The sequence below is a fragment of the Panthera onca genome, chromosome F1 (assembly GCF_046562875.1).
Source record: "Panthera onca isolate mPanOnc1 chromosome F1, mPanOnc1 haplotype 2, whole genome shotgun sequence".
Classification (NCBI taxonomy): Eukaryota; Metazoa; Chordata; class Mammalia; order Carnivora; family Felidae; genus Panthera; species Panthera onca.
This window is the reverse complement of record NC_138355.1, coordinates 46,998,451-47,015,065: the sequence shown is the minus strand read 5'-3', so window position 1 is coordinate 47,015,065 and position 16,615 is coordinate 46,998,451. Positions and strand designations below refer to the sequence as shown.

Genomic DNA, 16,615 nt, shown 5'->3' with positions numbered 1-16,615 from the left:
AGGCAGGTTGGAACGGGGAGAAGCTGTACACTGTGGTCCTCAACACTAGTTGTTTGTTAGAATCATCTGGGAAGCTTTTACACCATACTGTTACCCAGGCCCTGCTCCCAGAGATTCTGACTTCATTGCTCTGGAAGGGGGCCCAGATTTCAGCATTTTCAAAAAGCTCTCCAGGGAATTCTAATATGAAGCCAGAGTTGAGAACCTCTGCTGCAGATGATACAGTAAGTAAAGCAATCATTCAGACAGCAATAATGATGATCTAAACTACAGCAATAGCAGTGAGAACAGAGTGAATGGGTCACTTGCATAAAATACTATGCAAGGGATAGACCTTTGCAACTGTCTGGGCAATGAGTCAGATGTATGCTAGAGCATCATTCATTTCTTCCAGTTAAAGACAGTTTGGCGAAATGGTTAAGAACACAGACTCTGGAGCCAGACTGCCTTGGTTTGAATCCCAGCTCTGCTACTGATGTACTAGGAGTGTGTGAATGTGTGCGTGTGTGTGTGTGTGTGTGTGTGTGTGTGTGTGTGTGTGAGAGAGAGAGACAGAGACAGAGACAGAGAGATTCAGAGAGACTCAGAGATTCAGAGAGAGAGAGAGAGAGACTCTGGAGTCAGACTTCAGACTGCCTTGGTTTGAATCCCAGCTCTGATATTGATTGATATTGATGTACGAGGGGTGTGTGTGTGTGTGTGTGTGTGTGTGTGTGTGTGTGAGAGAGAGAGAGAGAGAGAGAGAGAGAGAGACCTAAGGCAAGTTCTTTAACTTCCTTATGACTCAGTTTCCTCATCTGTAAGTTGGGGAGACTACAACAACCAACATACGAACTTGCCGTGGAGATTAAATGAGTTAACATACATATAAAAACCCTTAGAACCACATTTAGCACATAGGAAGAACTATGAAAGTGTCTGCTGTTATTATCAGCACAGTTCATCATCTCTTCTGAGCTCTCCAGGATCCTGACCTGCACGAAAGACCAATCTGGAAAAGAAGTCCCAGAGGGCTCTCAGCCCTCAGCCAACCTGAAGTCCCCGGGGCACCGTCGTGAATGCAGGAGGGTGTAGGCGGCACACCCTGCCTCCCTCCCGCCCCAAGCCCCGTCTCAGGTCTCCGCACGAAACAACCAGAGCCCCTACTTGAACTGCTGGTCCTTGGTGCTGCGCGTCTTGGCCAGGAAGCGCTCGGCCAGCTTCTCCAGGTTGCGAGAGTAGTCCATCTCGATCTCCGCCTTCTTCCGGAAGAAGTCCTGGAGGTCCTGCAGCAGCTGCACCCGGAGCTCACACTGCTGGTCCAGGCATTTCATCTGCTCTGTGAGCTGAGTGCGGATCTCTGCAACAGAAACCAGGCCGGCCAGTCAGGTGGAATCCCTCAAAAGAAAACTAAACAAAACCAAATACATACACACTAACATTGACCCCTTCCATTCAGGTGGGAACTTAATGCCTTTAACGGAAAAAAATAAAATAACAAGCCGAAAGCTTAAAATGGCCATATGATAGGAAGCACCTCCAAAAATTCCACCAACTCTTTTTGGACCCCTGAAGAACCTGGAACCAGGAGTCTGCTGAATCATTTAAGAGAAACTGCTTATTAGACACTTAATATTCAGTTACCATTTATTGAGCAATTTACTGTGTTTCTGGCACAGTGCCAGAATTTGGGTTCTGTTTGGCTGAGAGCCTAATGATTTATCTCCATCCTATTAGGAAGGTACTACTTTCGTCCCCGTTTTAAAGATGAGAAAACTGACTCTTAAGGAAGTCAAGCTATTAAAGTAATGTAACTGGGATTCAACCAGAGAGACTGACTCTAGAGCCCAAGCTCCTACTTTTTATACTTTCTCCCATCATTTCAAAATGTTTTTCCACAAGTAGCCTGGGTGGCTCAGTCGGTTGAGCATCCAGCTTTGGCTCAGGTCATGATCTCACAGTTCGTGAGTTCAAGTCCTGCGTCGGGCTCTGTGCTGACAACTCAGAGTCTGCAGCCTGCTTCGGATTCTATGTCTCCCTCTCTCTGTCCCTCCCCAGCTCGTGCTCTCTCTCTCTCAAACGTAAATAAATAAACTTAAAAACTAAATACATAAACACAAGTTTTTCCACATCTCCAAGAGGGAGGGCGAGGGTCAGGATATTTTAATGGAGACAGGGTCCTGCCCAAGGTCAACTAGTGGCAATCAAGAATGAAACAAGCACCAGACTTCTAGGCAAGCAACTCTTTCACTGTCAATCAGATTCCATAGTTTCCAATCACAGAATGTCAATCAATCTTCAAGAAGTTCATTTGTTCTCAACAAATATCACTCATACAGCGGTTGCCTCATCCTCAGTGATGCTCAGAGCCCCTGCTGTGTCAAAGTTAGACATGTTTCAGGTGGAGTTCCAGCTTGACAGATTTCTGCCTAGCCAAGAGTCCTCACACAGGGCTAGCAAACACCCTCTCTGGGACCGCAGCAATGGTAGCTCCAGATGCAACCAGATCTGCCTCAAACGCAATACAGTATTTGTTACTGACAAGAGCCCTGGCACCCGCAAGAAGCAGCATGCCAAAACCAGACTGTTTTTCAGCTCAGAGAAGGCCTGCAGTGCACATCCTGCTGAAGTTATATCCCAATCCCCGTTTGAGCCGCAATGGAGCCATTTCTTTTATCCCTTTCCCTGCAAGCCTGCTCAGCTCCAGTGCATTCGCTTGTGGCAATGACTCCAGTCCCAGGAAAAAAGAGCACCTATATTATTATGCCTTTCCTTATGCACGCTCCAAATTCATTTCCATAATAGCAGGGTTATAACAATGCTTTCTGCCTATGCTATGTAATGCATGGGAGCAGGGGTGATGGGGGGATCTAGAGTTTTCACCTGAGCTGTGGATAAACCAGAGGCAAAGCCAGGATCACAGCTCTGATGTTGAAAGTTCTGCCCACCACGCTTACGAAACAATGATGGATAGGCAAATGGCACATTTAGCTTTGCCTTGAAGTGGCTAGGGGTCCGTAATCTATCCTTATCTTCATTTTTGTCTCTGTTTTTACTCATATCAGAATGTAGCATAAGTATCTGGTACTTCATGGGTGATCTCGGGTGATCTCTAAGTGCGCTTCTCACCCTCTGCATCCCCATGCCTCCCCCTCGCCAACCACCAATGCCAATCAAACCTTACAGTAACCTTACCTGAACTGAAACTGAGCACCGGAGGATTGTTTCAAGCAGACAGAAGGCTGAGCAGAAAAGCCGCCTACCTCATCACTCATCAAAGCTCTCTTGTTCTGTGTTTTTGGGGAGTCTGATTACAAGGGTGTTGGGAGGAAGAGCTGCAGAGGGCATATCAGGCATCTAGTTTTTGCCAGGGGTTTCGGGGCCTCTTAAAGGCAACAGCCCTTGTCAAAACTATTCCTAGAGGCATCTGTACCCCTTCTGCTATCGACAGGCAGAAGTAGAAGCTGGCAGTAGTAGCCACTGGATGGGCAAACTATGGGTGGAGATCACGTTCACAATGCTCAATGATATTACTTACAACTTGTTCATTAAGGAGGAATCAGGGCATCTTAGGACAAAGAGCCCACCCAGTCAGTCCCAGATTTGCAAGAGGATGTGGATGGGTAAGGGGCTGTCAGCCCCCTTTGAGTCTCCTATAATTCACCCGAGACTTCCCCTCAATAATCTCACTAACCAGGAGAGCGGAAAGGAACCCCATAGAATGGATGATGCCCACCCTCCACCAAAACAAGAGGGGGCTGGGCAAATTCCCACGATACCTATGAAGTTCCAGAGATAGGCCACTCCAGGGTTGTCCTGTCCAGGAATTAGCACTTTATAGGAGGCCTCTGAAATATGTGCATTAATCTAAGAAGCCCCCAAGCACATCCAACCAACACAGAATTCCACCCTGACTTTCTCAGGTGCCTCTAGTGGGCAGCACAATACAAAGTGCACCCCGCCCTTAGGCATCCCCTCAGGGATCCTGAGAGAAGGGGAGCATGTGTTTACCGAACACCTTTTACGGGGCTTTACATACATCATCTCATTTAATCTCCACAAGTATCCCATTAGGTCTCCCCAATTATCCTGATAACACAGGTAAGAAAAATGAAATAAGACCTGTTAAGTCATTTACCAAAGGGTCATACAATTAGGTGCAAGTGGGGTTGAAGCTAAATTAAGGCTTGTCTAACTTGTCAAAGAGGCTGACTGTGGGTCGGTCAGGGAAACAAAAGAAACAGAACACAAGTCTGGAGTCTCTGAAAGTACTTCTGGGTAAATTACAGTGTCTATGGCTCCCACCCCCGGAACATCCCCTTCTCGACCTTCCAGCTGGGCGGGGGGTGATTCAGAATCAAGTTTGGACTAGACCACTGACTCGGTAACTAGCCCATGTTTCAACTAGTCCACAACTGGGCTGGGTCCCTTCCCTGCTTCCTGGATCTACTCTACAGAACAACTTTGGAGGAAGTGCTTTCCTTGTCCTGGGAGCACACGCTGAGGTCTGCCAATATGCCCAGAGGCCAGAGAAAGTGAGAACGCAATGATATTCCACCCCGATCCAGGAACAGAAGAGTCTCTGCTAACAGATACCACCTGCCACTGTGGTTGGTTTGTGAAACCCTCCACTGAGCATCTCCCCTCTCCTGCAACCTGCCTAGAAGGAGAAGCCTCCCTGGTCTCCATCCTCAGGGTATCCACGCAGACACAGAAGGGAGACTCCAACCACCGCCATCTCTAGGCTTGCAGCTCTAAAACAGAATGGCTGCTCTGTCCAGCGCAAAATGTGCTGCTTCAGACTTTTGCTGCTGCTGCTGCAAAAAGACAAACAATGGTCCCCAAGAAGGCAGCTGTGCCAGCCCCAGCCCTCTGTCCATGCAATAAGGGGCCGAAAACAATAGGCCACTGAAGGCCGGCTCGCCTGGGCCCTGTGCCCAGGCTGGAGGCCCCTCTGCACCCTGGCCTACCAATAAACTACAGGGGCAGAAAGAAGAAAGGGACGATTTATAAAAACACGGAGGAATTCTTCACAATTCCATCGTGTGCTTAGGCGAGTACGCACGTGCATGCGGGTGCACACTCAAAGACACACACTCACACCACCCACACTGTGCTTGGCCATACCAACTCGAGAAGGCTTTAGAAATCCAGTCTACAGTTGGATGAGCATTCCTGGGAACTGGGGATGAGGGCGTCCTTGTCGGTTCTGCCGCTAGCACTACACAGGAAGAAATCAAGCTCTCATTTTCTAGAAGCAGCTGTATCTCAGGATGCGAATGGATTCCATGGCCATCCACAAAGCCAAAGTACAAAGGTCACCATGAGCTTTGACTGATAATGCCAAAGCGACCTCCCCTGGGCACCTAACACAGCCTTTTATTCATCAAATCTTTACTGAGCTCCTACTGTGTGTCAGACCCTGAGCTCGGTGATGGTGGGTGATGGTACCAAAGAACAGAACAGGCCCACGCCCTAATGAGACGTGGCTTGACAAAGAGGAGACAGGAAAAGAAGGCAAAGCCAGTCTTACTGCTTTTGCCTTGGATATTCTTTATTATAACATAGCCATGGGGATAAGTCCCAACCCAAAGACCAAAGACTGAAAAAGACAGTCAGACGAAAGGAGTCAAACAACAAGCCGAAGAAAACTTCACGTCCTCTGACTCTTTTTTCTATTACAATTTTTTTTTTTTAAATGACACTTCTGTAGCTTCCCTTGCAAAAAGAACCAAAGCCTTAGAACTAGTTTCCTGAAAACCAGAATTGACCTTTGGTTGATATCTCATTCAAAGATCCAAGTCAAAATTTAACCCCACTGTTCTGGAATTAGATAGTGGTGACGGTTGCACAACTTGGTGTATGTACTTAAAAAAAGCACTGAATTTGTATACCTTTAAAAAGGGTGAATTTTATGGTTTATCAATCACATCTCATTTAAAAAATTTAACTCCACCAAATAGCATGTTTTTTGAGCACCATCCTGCCAGCAAAGGGGAAAATGGCCCCAACGGACAGGCACCAGAAAGAGGAAGGAACCCTTGGTCTCCATTTCTCCATTTGCATGCGCTGGGTCTCAGTTCTGCACTGAATATTCTTAAAGCAAATCCTGGAAACTGCCCCTCTGGATCGCAAGCTTGGCCATGACACTGAACTCTACTGGCAGATCACCGTTCCATCATTTCTGGAGGGTGTCAAGTCAAAGCCAAGCAAGGAATGTTTTTATGCATGAGTTCAGATACGGGATCAGCAGACACATCCAACAAAGCTTCCCTTGGAAAGTGCAGACTCCTTGTCCATGCTTGGCCACAGCTGAGATCCTAACTATACCTGTCCTGGGAGTGAAAAGGAAGCTCATTTCCGTTTTAGAAAGAGGATCAAGGGTCACAAGAAGGATAAAATTGGAAGAAAAACTAGCCCTAATAGGATACCAATCATTTAACAAAAACAGTCAGGGCCCTCCCACACTTACAATCGTGTAGACTCTAAATTATATAACATCTGCCAACACAGGCGATGCAGTCCTCTGAAAAATGTCCTCACGTCAGAGAACACCCAGGGAATTCACCAGTCAGCAGGGTGTAGGGGAATTTTGTTCAGTCTGCTGCTTTCGATCCAGAGAGATTAGTCCCTTTCTTCCCCTCTTTCAAAATTCATCTCTTTCTTCAGGAGTCTTCTCCGATTAAGTCACACAAAACCCCCTCCTTATGAGTACCACGTTTCTGAGGAGAAAATGAGGGTAGGAGGGCAGGCAGAGAGAAACATGTAATCTTTCAGGAGAGTAACACAGGTCCTCCCCTTCTCCTTGATGGGCTGGCAGCTAAGGGACGGGAGCTATGACTCCCACAGGTTCTGTTCAGAACACAGAGCATGAGATCAGCCCATGTTCCCCACTGGGAGCTCAGACCGACTGCCAGTCTTTTTCCACAAAATCTGCCTCACCTGCTTTTAGTCCTTTCACAAACACATGATGTCACCTCAGCCACCTCAGGAATATTAATTCCTAGTACCTTTCCAGCCTGTGTTATATAAGAAGACAATCGAGGCTTTCATTGGGCTCTACCCTCCATATCTCTTACCAAGACCTCTTATCGCAAGGGTAATCAGCCCCTATCAAAACTGTTCCCAAGGAAACAAAATGCTGAGATGCCGTGCCAAGTCCTGCTCTTCACCCTACTGGTTTGCTTTTCTACAAACTCAGTAACGGGAGGGCCCTTAAAAATCCTTGGTGGGCAGATGATGGAATCAAAGACCAGAGAAGGAAAAGGAATTGCCGGGGATCACATAGCTATTTTAGCTGCAGATATAGGCCTGAAGCCATGTCCTTTCTTACTTACTCTTATCAAAAATTTATTTGTGCACCTTCCAGGTCCTCCGAGAATAGACAGAAGTTCTTCCTCAAAATTAGCCTGGTCGTAGAGAAGAAACAAGTGAAACACCTGTAGCAAACAAGGTGAACTACGAGGTATGCACATAGCGATATGAGAGCAGAGAAAAAAGAGACCTATATCAGCTCCAGTCTACCTGCTCTACCATTTCTTTCAATGATCGCCACTATCACTTATATATGAGCAGTCGCTGTTGCGAGAAAAGACAAGCAAGCTATTTTCGGTGAAGCAGAAAACAGCAAGTATTCTTCCTCAAAGAGTGACTGGTAGACTTTTTCATCATTACTTTACCCTATTAAATACAACAAAGAGCTAGACATGAGTTAATCCAAGCAACCAACCGACAATAGCTTAAGCTTCCAGAATACGTGGATGTGACAGATACTTATTGTTTCTCCTTCCCTGCATCTATATAATCTCCCTGACCCTCAGTCCGTGTGCTTTTGGTAAAGCTGATTCCACCTCTGCCCTCTCCAAAGATGGCGGACGTTACTTGCAGGCCTTGTTTGGGAGCTTTAAGACCTGAAGACAATGAGAATCTGAGACTGCTGGTGCCATCTCGTCACCATGACTGGAAAGCATCTTTGAGAATGGAGCTGACCCGGAGAAAACAGAACTGAGAAATGGGAAAAGGAAACTCAAGCCCCTGAATCAAGTCATGGCCAGATGCCAGCCCTATCCCTGGCCCTTTTAGTCTCATAAGCCAACGCATTCACTTTTTGCTTAAAATATTTTGCTTTGCATTTTTGGTTCCTTGGAAACAATGAAGTCCGAATGAATAAAGTGAGGGATTCTGAAGCTCTCAGAAGCATGAAGTTCCCTACACTCAAGAAACTTATAATCTGATTGTGAAGATAGGATTTAAATATACATTTTCAAAAATTATATATTAATATATTGCATAAAGTATATTATATTACATAAATTATGCTAGATATTTATTTAATAGATATTTCTGCTAGATGTCATACTACATAAATTTTTATGTTGCTGTATATTGTATATTGTATGTTGTATACCTGGAACTAAGAATAAAGACTACAAGTATAAGTTCTGAGGACTCAGAAAGTGCAGTGAGGACTAAAATGACTAAAACAAGGCTTCTTGAGGAAGACTAAAATCCTTGAAGAATTTGTTCAGTTCACCAGCATACTCCTGGGACCCAGAACAAGATCTGGCAGGCCTTCAAATTTGTGGACGGAAGAAGGGAGAGGAGAGAGTGAAGGGGAAGAAGGGAGCAAGTCAAAGTCTGAACTCATACCCTTAGGGTGGGTAGAATTTCATCTACCCATGAAATGGAAGGGTGAAGAGACAATATTCCAGAGGAACATATAAGCCAAGAGATGGGAATGTTCGAGCATGACCTCTTTGTAAGGTAGTGAGGAGGATGGCTTAGCTAGAACAAAGGGTACCTTGAGGCCCGGTCAGAGATAAGGGTACACAGCAGTAGCTTCAAAAGCAAACAGAGGAGTTCAGATTTCCAGCAGCCAGAAATGGAGCCAGTGAAAGTGTGTGTCATGATGAAAACAGAGCTGAAGGAAGATCAGAGGAGGTCTGCTGGATGGATTCCTATACCTTCTAAATTAAGAGATGGAGTGAGCATTAATGAGCAATCCAGGCTGAACGGTACAGAAGTCAATATGAGCAGGAGAATTCCATGAGTGGAAAAATCCTTGTCCGTACCTACTCTAACCATTAGAAATAATGCACACTTTAGAGCCAGTGGTCCCAAAGCTAGTGATTCTATACTATCGCTCCCTAGGCAGTGGTGAGCAAAGGGGACAGATGAGAGACCTTTGGATTCAAAGGTAAGACAGTTATCTTGGCAGGAAGAGGAAGGTGGGAGTGAAGTCCTGGTTTCCCTGGCTTTCGTTTTGACTACAGTTCTCTCTGTTGAACTTTTAAGTTTGCTCATCTTCAAAACTGTCTGTCCCGTGCTGTAGAATATCCCAAAGTTATTAAAGAAAGAACCTCCCCTCCCCTTGTATTACATTCACACTACGGAAAACCAATGCATACAGCCCTGGAGACCAAGAGAAACCAGCCAGTGGGAAGGAAGAGGAGAAAAACGGCCCTAAGAGTTTCCAAAGGACACGCAGTCATCCATTAACTTGCAAGCCCTCCAGTGAAGATATACAAAGGAACCTCGTAAAGCCAGTGGGGCAGGAGGATGTGAAGGGGAATGTCTCAATGAACTTTAATCATGGCGACTGCTCTGGCAAGCCACCTTGGCTCTCTCAAGTGACTCAATAGAAAGTCAAAGACAAAAGGCTCCCAAATGAACAAGCTGCCACATCGAACGCCAAAGTAGTAATTTTAGCTCACAGGCCTTGCCTGAGATGTTTAAGCAACAAAATCCCTGCAGTCCAAAGTCCAGAATTAACTTGTATTAATGTGATGAGATGACCAACAGTTCCTCTGGGAAATGCCACCTGATGGCCCTGATTTATTGCTGAAGGCTAACTAGATGTTGGTTCTCAAGGACCACAGCAATCAACCAAGAAATCCAGCAAATCTTTGCCTCTGTGCAAAGATCTGAGTGATGAATCACTGGACCACAAAAGAAAATATAAGACATTGTCTTACTCTCAAGCAGTTTACAATCCAAAAGGGATTGGAAAATAAGGGAACTAAATGCAAAAGTATTCAACAGGATAAGTCCGTGCATGCTACGTGCAAACTAATGGCTGAGATGCTCAGAGAGGAGGAGATCAGTATAAGCCAGTGTGGACTTGAGCCCATCTTGGGGCCTTGAGCTGAGAAGGATTTATGGAGATATAACGGTGACAGAGGATGGGAAGCAAAGGGAAGGAGGTAGGAATGGGCAGATCCGGTCAGCAGGCTCTGAGTGCCACACCGGAGTCAAAAGGGTATGGGGTGAGATGGGGGTCAGGAGCAGAGAGGGGAGCAAGATGCAGATCAGATACAACCAAGGTTCAAAAAAGCTCTATAAACGTGAACAAAGCAAGGTAAGGAGAGTCTTGCAAAAGGGTAGCACAAGGGAGTCAAAACCCAAGCAATCTCCTACCAATCAAATCCTCAAAAGACCAAACGTTCACGACAGTAATGGACAACGGTAAACTGTATGTTGCTCAAGCCTCCAACACAATCGAACTGAAAACAAACTGGATCAATATTAAAATCCAGACCCTAAATTCCTAGAGAGCTGGCTCTGGAAGGTTTATTTCATTCTGTGCAGGATCCAGCTTGGCACGTAGTATCAGCACATTATTCCAGTTTTAGTTCCACAAGCACGGACTGAGCACCTGTTCGTTGCTGGGAAGAGGCATAAACAAAGATGACTGTGGAGGACCAGGATATTCACTTGGCCTTTGAAGTACCTGTGGAACTTCCTGTTGGAAAAGACAGTTTTATTCTCCAGTCTGGAGCTCCCAGGAGAGGCCAAGTCTGGAAACAGACATTTGGGAGCCATCAGCAAGCAGACGGAAGTATGAAATTAATTATACAAGTGAACACAGTGGCCCATAGAAATCATGCAGAATGAACGAGAAGTAAGCCGAGGCCTGGCGACACCCCCATTTAGGTGGAAAGCATAGGAAGAGGAGATGGGAAAGTAGAGCAAGAGTGAAAGAGAGATCTGCAAGTGTCAGTAACAGCAAATCACTTAAATAAGAAAGCAGGGCAGAGTTTGTTCCCTTTGGCAGTTGGGAGTCTATCAGTATCAAGAGCCTACTACGCCAGACCCAGTTTATACATCGCCCAAGATGAACACAACTGCCTGGCTGACCGGCTGGAACCACCGGTCCTTCAAGTTGTTAGTGGGCCAGCCTGACGGCGCCTTGCCCTGTACCCGTGCAGCGTGCCTCTCAAGTCCCAGCCCAGGGTTTCCTCGTTGCCACTGAGGCACAGGTTCACAGGGACCTCCTCGGCCACCAGCCATGTGACCAAGAAGCACAGGAGAGCCGAAGCTCCGTGTAGTCAACCTTCAACCAATAGGAGATGGAGCGGACACATGGCATCTCCTCTATCCTTTCCCCAGTGAACTGTTCAGAGGTGCAGTAGCTTCGCGTAATTTCTCTGAAGATGTCCCACAAGACAAACCATCAGTCTCTCACGAACCTGTAGCCAGTTTACAAGCAGTGCCTTATATTTGCTCTCCTTCCCTGCCATTTTCCACTTCCCTCGCCTCCTCATTCCGGCTTCCCTGGAATGGCTCTCCCAAATAAAGCGTAAGCTTGTGCCTCCAGCTCTATTTTCTAAGAAATCCAGACTAAGATACTCACCATGTGCCAGGCACTGTTCTAGATGCTGTGTAGACAGTCCCTTCCCTGATGAAATGTATTCCAGTGAAAGTATCTGCTTAGGAGATCCCTGAGAATAGCTAACCAATTATTTTTCAAGAACTCAATATAGATGTGAAGCGATTGGTTGGTTGTAAGAACTGATTTAGTTGACTACAGTTTATTTTCTCTGGAAAGGTAAACTGTCTCCACAAAAGCTACACATAGGCACGTCTTACACATTCAATAGTGAGCACGGAAACCATTTATTCAGTACTTACTATGAGCCAAGCAAGCTCATAGAAAGTCGAGTCACTATTCAAGTGTAAAGGCACATGATCTCATTTAATCCTCAAAACATCCCTATGGGGGAAGCTTGCAGTAAAGCAGAGTGGTTAAGAGTGAGGACTCTGCATTCGGAAAGACCTGAGCTTCAACTCTAGCTCTGCCACAAGCTAATTGTGTGTCCCTGGATAAGATACTTAATCTCTGTAAGTCTGTTTCACTAACTATAAAATGGAGCTTGTAACAGCAGCCACACCAGTGAGTTGTTATGAAGGGTAGAAGAGATAAAGGACTTACTATATGCCTGGTGCCCGGTAAGCCTCCTCCAAAGTCAACCACGATCCCTCCCACTTTACAGACGAAGGACTGACTACTGACTACTGACTTCAGAGGTTAGTTAATTGCCTGAGGTCACCCAGATAGTCACAGATCATGACAGGCTGATATATCATAAGGCTGATATATGGACTCGTTTGGTTATCTTTCACATTGGAATCCTACAGTTCTAGGTTGGCAATATTGGTAAATAAAAGGGATCCCTGAATTTCTTCAATTTAACAAATAAAAGTCTTCATTCTCACTATCTTAGCTCTAAATGTTTAAGTATATATGGGGGGGGTGGAGTCGGAAAACACCTTTATTTATTCTTAATAATAAATAAATAAATAAATTAATTAATTAATTAAAAACACTTTATTTCATTTCTTCTTGAAGGCAAGAGCAGGAAGAAGTCCATACCCCCACCTAGAGAGGCTTTCACCTGGAGAAGCAGCAGGGCAAAATCTGCTTGGAAACCCGTCTGGCTGGGCTCAAAACGCCAGCTCCACCACTTACTAGCTGTGTGTTCTGGGCAACTTACTCAACTGCTCTGTGCCTCAATGTCGTCTTGTGTAAAAGTTCCATGATAATAGTACCCTCTTAGAGATTTTATAAGTGAATATTTGTAAACTAATTTGAACAGTTCCAAGTACATCGTACTATGTGTGTTTTTGTTCAACACCTAAATCAAATCTGTCTCATGGGCTCTTTGACCCTAGAACTTTCTGGACAAGAAAGTATAGAAATAGGAGTTGAATTAGTGGCTTCCAAACTTTCACAAGCCAACCCCCCCGCCTCCACACACACATACACAAAACAGAAGTTTCCTGAAACAATACATATCCTTAGTACATGCCACAAACTCACATTTTCTGTGTCTTTTTAAATGCTGGTTGCAGCCCACTAATTTCATTTCATGACCTACTGATTTCTTGACCTACAGATTTAAAAAGCTCGGCAATAAACCACATGACCACCAAAAACAGAACTAGAACACAGAGTCTTCAAACCTCTCAGCTCCTTCTTCATGGTTATTATTAAGTCAGAAAGGGCATAAGTTTCACTTCTTGCTGGAAAAAAAAAAACTGGACATTCTGGGTCCTCCTCCCATTCCCTCCACAGTTCACGTGGACACTCGAAATCCGAGAATGCCAAGGAGACAGTGGGCACTTCCTGTCTATGCAGCTTCTGTGACCGCCCAACCCAACATATCACCATTCACACCAGAGAGAGCTCCCCACTCGTCCCCTTGGTTTCGCCTTCCTGATTTTGACGCCCAGCAACTGCAGTCACCCACTGGATCTTTGGAGCAAAAAAACTGCTGATCTAACACAATGAAGCAATGTCATTATATATATAATAAATGGATTAAAAACAGAATAGATGAACTTTATTAGTGGTTAAGTTAAAAAAAAAAGAGTTCTTATCTCTCAAAGATAAGTACTAAAATATTCAAGGTGAATACGTTCTGGTATTTGCTTCAGAGTGAGGAGGGAGGTGCAGGGGGCTGCAGGATATAGATAAAACAAGATCGGCCGTGAGCTGAGGGTTATCGAAGCAAGGCGATGGATACATGCGGGTTGATAACACTATTCTCCCTACTTTTCTAGAAGTTTGAAATTTTTCAAAATTAAAGGTCTTTAAAAATCTAATTAATGGCATGTTAAAAAAAAAAAAAAAAAAAGGCTGAAGATCCTCATGGTAAACACAAAAGAAGACACACAGGACAGAAAAAAATAACCAAAAAAATATAATACAGATCAATTTCCTTAAAATGAAAGAACTAAATCTGCAGGTAGAAAAAGCATACCATATGCCAGGAAATGTACATGAAACGATCAATATCAAGACATATGATGTCTAAAATCTTGAACTTCAACTATAAAGAAAGAACCATTTAAGAATCATTTAAGTAGTGGAGAAAAAGCAACACTTCTAAAAAAATAGGGGTCAGATTTCTCCATAGCAACAACGATTGAGGCCTGAAGATGATGGAGCCATGTTCTAAAAAAAATTCTGAGGCAGAGTAACTGTGATCCAGGAATATTACAGCAAGCTGAGTCACCGTTCAAGTGTGAAAAAGACACCAACACTGGCACACTCAGAAGACCTCAGCCTATATAGACCCATGAACCCCTCCTGAGAAGCAGAAATCCTGTACCCAGCAGATAAATCAAAACAAAACCACAGGAACACAGACGCCGTGGTAAAAGAACACCCAGTAGACACACTACCAAGAACAAACACATGAGAGCGTGCAGGTCAGCATGTAAATGTTAGAAACCCTGCCAAACAAACAAACAAACAAAAATCCAGACAAGCTACAAAAATTGGGAGATGGGGAAGAGAGGTACAAGAAGGTGTAAGAACATGAATCACTTAATCCTGCCAGGCAAGGAATCAGCCAATTTGTCTCGCAGTGAAGATTTAGCTAAAAATGTAGTTTAAAATATTAATAATGAATTCAGCCCCCTCAAGATTTTTCTAATCATTTTCTTAGCCTTTGAGAGAGCTGGTAAGAAGAGCTATGATCTTTCATGGCAAAGAAACGTTTACAAGACGGTCAGCGGTTCCTTTGCCTTCACATCTGAGTTGTTTTTTTTTTTTTTTCTTGCTGCTAAATTCAAGCAAAATTAAACTCAATCGTTTTTATTTTTTTAAGTACATATGGCATAATGCCATTCTTATAAAATTACTCCTTGCTCACTAAAATCACACACTTGTGTTTTATATCATCATTTCTGCTCTACCAGATCATTCCCATAAGGAAACAAGCATTTTATATTTTCCCCCATCTTATTACACACACACGCACACACACACACACACACACACACACACACACACACATTTCCCTTGATCTCCCCCTTCCTCTGGAGCTACTTTTTCCATCTTGCCTTCTCCTTACAAGGAAACTCAAAATGGCTGTCCACACTCCCTCCCTCCACTTTCTCTCTTCCCTTTTTCTCTTTAGTTCACTAGTCAGAGCTTTTTTCACTCAGTGATGGCAGGAATGTCCTCCACAGTGCCAACCATGGCCGATTCTCAGGACATGGCTTACTCCACGCCACCAGAGGGGATGACTGCCCAGCCCCAGGATACCTTCCTCCCTGATATGCCCATATGCCCCTGGATACACATTCTCAACTTCTTTAGCAGACCTTCCTCCTCTCTCTTAACCTCTAATTGCTAATACTCCTCGGGTCAGTTCTAGCACCTCTTTCCATCTCTAGTTGCTTCTCAGTAGACCTCTTCCAGTTCTGTGCCTGGTGATTCCCAGATTTGAATTTCCAGTCTAGACAGCTCCCTGAACTCGTGCCTACTATAAATGACTTAACATTTCCTCTTGGATGGCTAATAGGTACTTAGAACTTAACAAGCCCAAACCTGAGTTCTTGATACTCACCCTGATTTCCACGTTCCCTATCTCTGTTAAAGCACCTCTACTCATCCATCAGGCCAAAACCCTTAGGAGCTATTACTGATGCTTTTCTCTCTCTCAAACTCCTAATCCAATTCATGAACAAATCCTTAATTAGCTATATCTTCAAAATGTGCCCAGCATCCAACCACTTCCTATCCCCTTACCATTCCTAACTTAGTCCAAATCAGCACCATTTTGTTCTGAACTACTGTGGAAGCTTCCTAAGGATCCTGCTGCTACCACCTTCACTCCCCTGTAGTCTATCCCCTGCTCATCAGCCTCCAAGAGCTTCCCATTGGAGAAAAAAGCTGAAGGCTTTCTAAAGCCCTAATCTAGTCCATGACTGTCTCCCCAGTCTCTCTTACTCACTGGTCTCCAGCCACACTGGCCTCTCTGTTCACAGAACACGCCAAGTACACTCCCACCTCAGGACCCTTGCATATGCTTTCCCTTGGTTTGGGGCATGCTTCCCCAACATTCACATGGTTAGCTCCCTTACTTCACTCAGCTCTCTGCAGATGTCACCTTCTCAGAGAAGTTTTTGTGTCCATTCCACCTAAAAGATCCTCTCTATGTCCTTACCCCATTTTATTTTTCTTCATGGCATTTATAAATCTATTTAGGTATTTATTTATCATCTTATCCTTCCACCGGAACATAAGCCCCAGGATAGCAAGGGCTTTGCTTTATTCATTGCTGATCCCTGCTGCCTAACACATAGTCAGCACTCATTCAAGGAACACTCATTGAATGAATGAATGAATGAATGAGTGAAGAATGCTTTTGGTGTAACGGGTGTTACCAACGATTCATTGCTAACCTCTTTGTACTTCTCAGTTTTGCTTGGATTTTTTATAATGAGCATTCCCATTTTATGAGGACGCAATAGCTATTCCTTTAAAAATTCAAACAGAAAATCAACCAAAAATCAAAGGAGGGATGCATTATCTAATCAGCTCTACCATATTTTGACAAGCGTT

The 16,615-nt window shown here is 44.5% G+C and overlaps 1 protein-coding gene across 5 annotated transcripts in view; it reads right to left on the bottom strand.

The window, feature by feature from the left end:
• SRGAP2 (SLIT-ROBO Rho GTPase activating protein 2) overlaps window positions 1-16,615 on the bottom strand; it is a 233,672-nt gene that overhangs the window by 142,077 nt on the left and 74,980 nt on the right. For all 5 annotated transcript variants that reach the window (XM_060644305.3, XM_060644306.3, XM_060644307.3 and 2 more), the window contains exon 3: window positions 1,147-1,339. In XM_060644305.3, the coding sequence (XP_060500288.1) occupies window positions 1,147-1,339 (193 nt within the window). The remainder of the gene's footprint in view (window positions 1-1,146; window positions 1,340-16,615) is intronic.